The sequence below is a fragment of the Miscanthus floridulus genome, chromosome 13 (genome assembly GCF_019320115.1).
Source record: "Miscanthus floridulus cultivar M001 chromosome 13, ASM1932011v1, whole genome shotgun sequence".
Classification (NCBI taxonomy): domain Eukaryota; kingdom Viridiplantae; phylum Streptophyta; class Magnoliopsida; order Poales; family Poaceae; genus Miscanthus; species Miscanthus floridulus.
Window position 1 is genome coordinate 45,805,318 of NC_089592.1, and position 3,203 is coordinate 45,808,520.

Consider the following 3,203-nt stretch of genomic DNA (forward strand, 5'->3'; position numbering starts at 1 on the left):
GTGCTCTGACCAGTCGATTGTGAAAAAACCTAAGGGCCGAAAGACTATCTCAGGGCCAGAAGGCTAGCTGAGTTGTGAGATGGCCTATGCCTCCGGGCTATGGCACTCCCTCACCACCTTTTGCCCGAGGGGCAGCTTAGGCTCCGAGGAAGTTTTTTGCAAGAGATTTGTTCAGAAACGAGACAGAGGGCAGAGGCTTGAAAATACAATAAAAATGATTAAAGAAGCATAGACGCACGATTACTTTAAAAAGGCCTCGATGGCCACCAGCGTTATGGTAGGGTAACGTAATCCCTAATCTAATTACACAGCCTCTTGGGCCCAGGTCAAGGCTCAGGGTCTCCAGCATTAGCGGACAGCGTTGGAGGGACCACCTCCTCTTCGAACAGCTTGGCCAGCGTCGTGCCGGGGCCCTTTGCCGCCTCCATCAGCTTCGCTACCTCCTCGTTGACCTCCCCATCATCGTCGGGCAGGATGTATCCATCACTGATGGCCTTGAGGTTGACGCCGATGTCGTGCGAGGCAATGATGGCCAGGGCGCGCTTAACGCCCATGTGCAGCGCCCCTCGAAGTCGCTCGCGCACTTGGCCACTCAACGTGATCAGGCTGCTCCCGAGGGAGCTGCCCGACTGGACCCCCTCGACCTCTAGGGCCTCGCAGGCGGTACGGGCAGCACTCTTCAGCGTGTCGTGCTCCCCGATCTCGGTCTCGAGCACCGTCTGCACGGCGACAGAGGCCTCGGCTGCCCGGGTGACCTTCGTCTCCAACTCTATGCCAAAAGAAACGGAATGGGGTCGAGCGCAAAGGGAAACAAGCCAAATAGGGGTGGAAGCCTATGGGACTCACCCTCGGCCTTCTCCTCCCAGCGTCGGGCCTCGACTCGAGAGGCCATGGCTTTCCCCTTCTAGCGCTGGGCCTCGACCCGAGAAGCCTCAGCCTTCTCCTTCAGGCGTTGGACCTCGACCCGGGAGGCCTCGGCCACCCTGGAAGCCTCTTCCTCTAGCTCTACATCACACCAAGGAGTTAGGGGCCGAACATAAGAAAAACAAATAAAACAAGGGGACTAAGACTTACCCTCGGCCTTTCCCCTCCAGACCACAGCCTCGGTCCGGGAAGCCTCAGCCACCTTGAGGGCCTCATCCAAGGCACCTTTCGTCAGCTGGTGCACACCCTACTCCGTCCCTAGCTATCCAGCAAGGGCCTTGACAGAGGCCGTGGCTTCTCTAGCCTAGGACCTAAAGGCGTCCCGATCACCGGCCACGCGGGTCAGCTCCTCCTCCAACTCCTTGACCCACGCCGCCAAGGTGGTGACCTGCTCCTAAGCCACCACCGCCGCAGCCTTCATATCGGTACCGTGCAGGCGGAGGTCCTCCACCTCCGTGCTCCACGCCGACAGAAGCTCGTTGGCACGAGCGAGCAGGTCCTTCTGCCATTGGAGCTGGTCCTAGACGTCCCTCTCCCGCCGGAGAAAGACTGACTTCCCAAAGGACTGGGTCTCGACCTCCTGGGTAAGCAGAACAGGGGTCATGCACTGCGAAAAAACTTAGAAAAAGATGACACCGCACGAGAAAGGGAGACGCGTACCTGGGTGACCCCGAGTAGATCGTCGGCCATGATGGACAGCGCTGTCCACAACGACCGCTCTGCCAGCTGGCGGTATTGGTCGAAGGTGTCCTAGCGCCCCCTTGGCCGCATCCTCAAGGGAGAATAGAGGCTCCCCCTTAGGGTCATCCTGGCTCCGCCACAAGACACGTGGGTGGTCCCACCCGCAGGGCTTAGGCTGCACCCGAACGAGGGCCGAGCTTCCCTCACCAGAGGCCGGAGCAGGCTGCTCCATGGTGCTGACCGCCTCGGCATCTGCCCCCTCCCTCCCCTGGGAAGTATCACCGGAGGAGATCGAATGGACCTCCACTTCTCGGGCACTCTCCCACAATAGCGGTAGGCCTTGGACCAGGGGCGGTACCGAGGCCTCCGCCATCTTCATCTCCACTTCCCAGGCCACCGGCTTCGCCGCGATCACATCGGCCTCGGCCGCCCCGGCCTCGGTGGTCCCGGGGGCTCCGGCCTCCGCCATTGTGGCCTCGGTGGTCCCGCGGGCTGTGGCCCCAGCCAACGCGGCCTCGGCAGTCCTAGGCACCCCGGCCTCCGTCGCCTTGGCCTTAGAGGTACGGGGGGCCTCGACCTCGGTGGCCTCAGCGACTAAGGACGCCTCGACCTCATCTGACCCACGGGCCTCGAGCTCATAGGGCAGAGGTGCTCCCTCCCCCGCTTGTGTCGGGGTCACCTCGGCAGCCTCTCCTTGGGCGACCGGCTCCTTCGGGTCGGCCCTCGCCGATGCTGCGCCACGTTGCATGGTGGCTTGCGCCTCCACCACCTAGTGGGCGGTGGAGCTGGGGCTCACCTTGAGCGCCTTAAGTGGCGCCAAGGCGGGCACATCCGCATGACATTTCCGGCTGAAGACAAGATACTTACGGGGTCAGCATGCGATCGAAGAACGAACGGAAAATGCTGCAACTCTACCAAAAATATGCTTACCTCGAGCGGGGCTACAACCACTTCGGCACGGCGACCCTCCTCTGCGAAGGCGGTGGCAGCGGTGGAGGCACATCCTTTGTATCCGCCGGTGCTGGCCGATCCTCGACGGACCCTGGCACCCCCATAGTCCTCTGCAGGGGCAGTTGCGTCGCCCCCGCCGCCACCTGCTCCACCTCTACCGTCAAGCCCACCGGGCTGATGGCGCGCTTTCCCAACGCCCACGCCTCGGGCGTGTCAGCCTCGGACCCAGGGCGGGTGATCGCCGGCCCCGAGGCATCTCCCCCTCCTCCTCCTAGGAGTGCCAGGCTGCTCGCCGATGCCCTGGGCACCGTCTCCTCGACATCAGGAAGATGGTCCAGGGGACCCCGTGATGAGGACATGGCACCTTCGGATACGAACAATGATTATAAGGTACGCTCGTTCCTACATTTGCATAGTGGCTTTGGTTATAATTCACTTGATTTCACATGTACATGTCACTATTTGATTGTAGGTTCAAATGTGTTTCATAATGGAAGTTCATCAAAGTTGAACTTTCGGTTCGTCGGCAGCCCGACAGTGCCTCATTGGGAAGGCCATAACTCATCCATCCAGAGTGCGATCGAAGTCAATGAGCACTTGATGGAAAGCTTGTTTGATAAGCTTTCAAATAGATCTGGTTCCAACTC

At 60.6% G+C, this 3,203-nt stretch overlaps 1 protein-coding gene across 1 annotated transcript; it reads right to left on the reverse strand.

Moving 5' to 3' along the window:
- Nucleotides 1–326: 326 nt before the first annotated feature.
- Nucleotides 327–2,353, reverse strand: LOC136499773 (uncharacterized). Its single transcript, XM_066495306.1, has 2 exons — nt 1,813–2,353; nt 327–769 (listed from the first exon to the last, which is right to left on the reverse strand). The coding sequence occupies exons 1-2, from the start codon at nt 2,351–2,353 to the stop codon at nt 327–329; spliced, it is 984 nt and encodes a 327-aa protein (XP_066351403.1).
- Nucleotides 2,354–3,203: the final 850 nt, after the last annotated feature.

Bases quoted from the DNA above. Each gene is read 5' to 3' on its own strand.
- LOC136499773 (XM_066495306.1), bottom strand. From the start codon at position 2,353: ATGCAACGTGGCGCAGCATCGGCGAGGGCCGACCCGAAGGAGCCGGTC. The intron at 770-1,812 runs GTGAGGGAAGCT...CTTTTGGCATAG, and splicing joins GCAGCCTGCTCCGGCCTCTG to AGTTGGAGACGAAGGTCACC.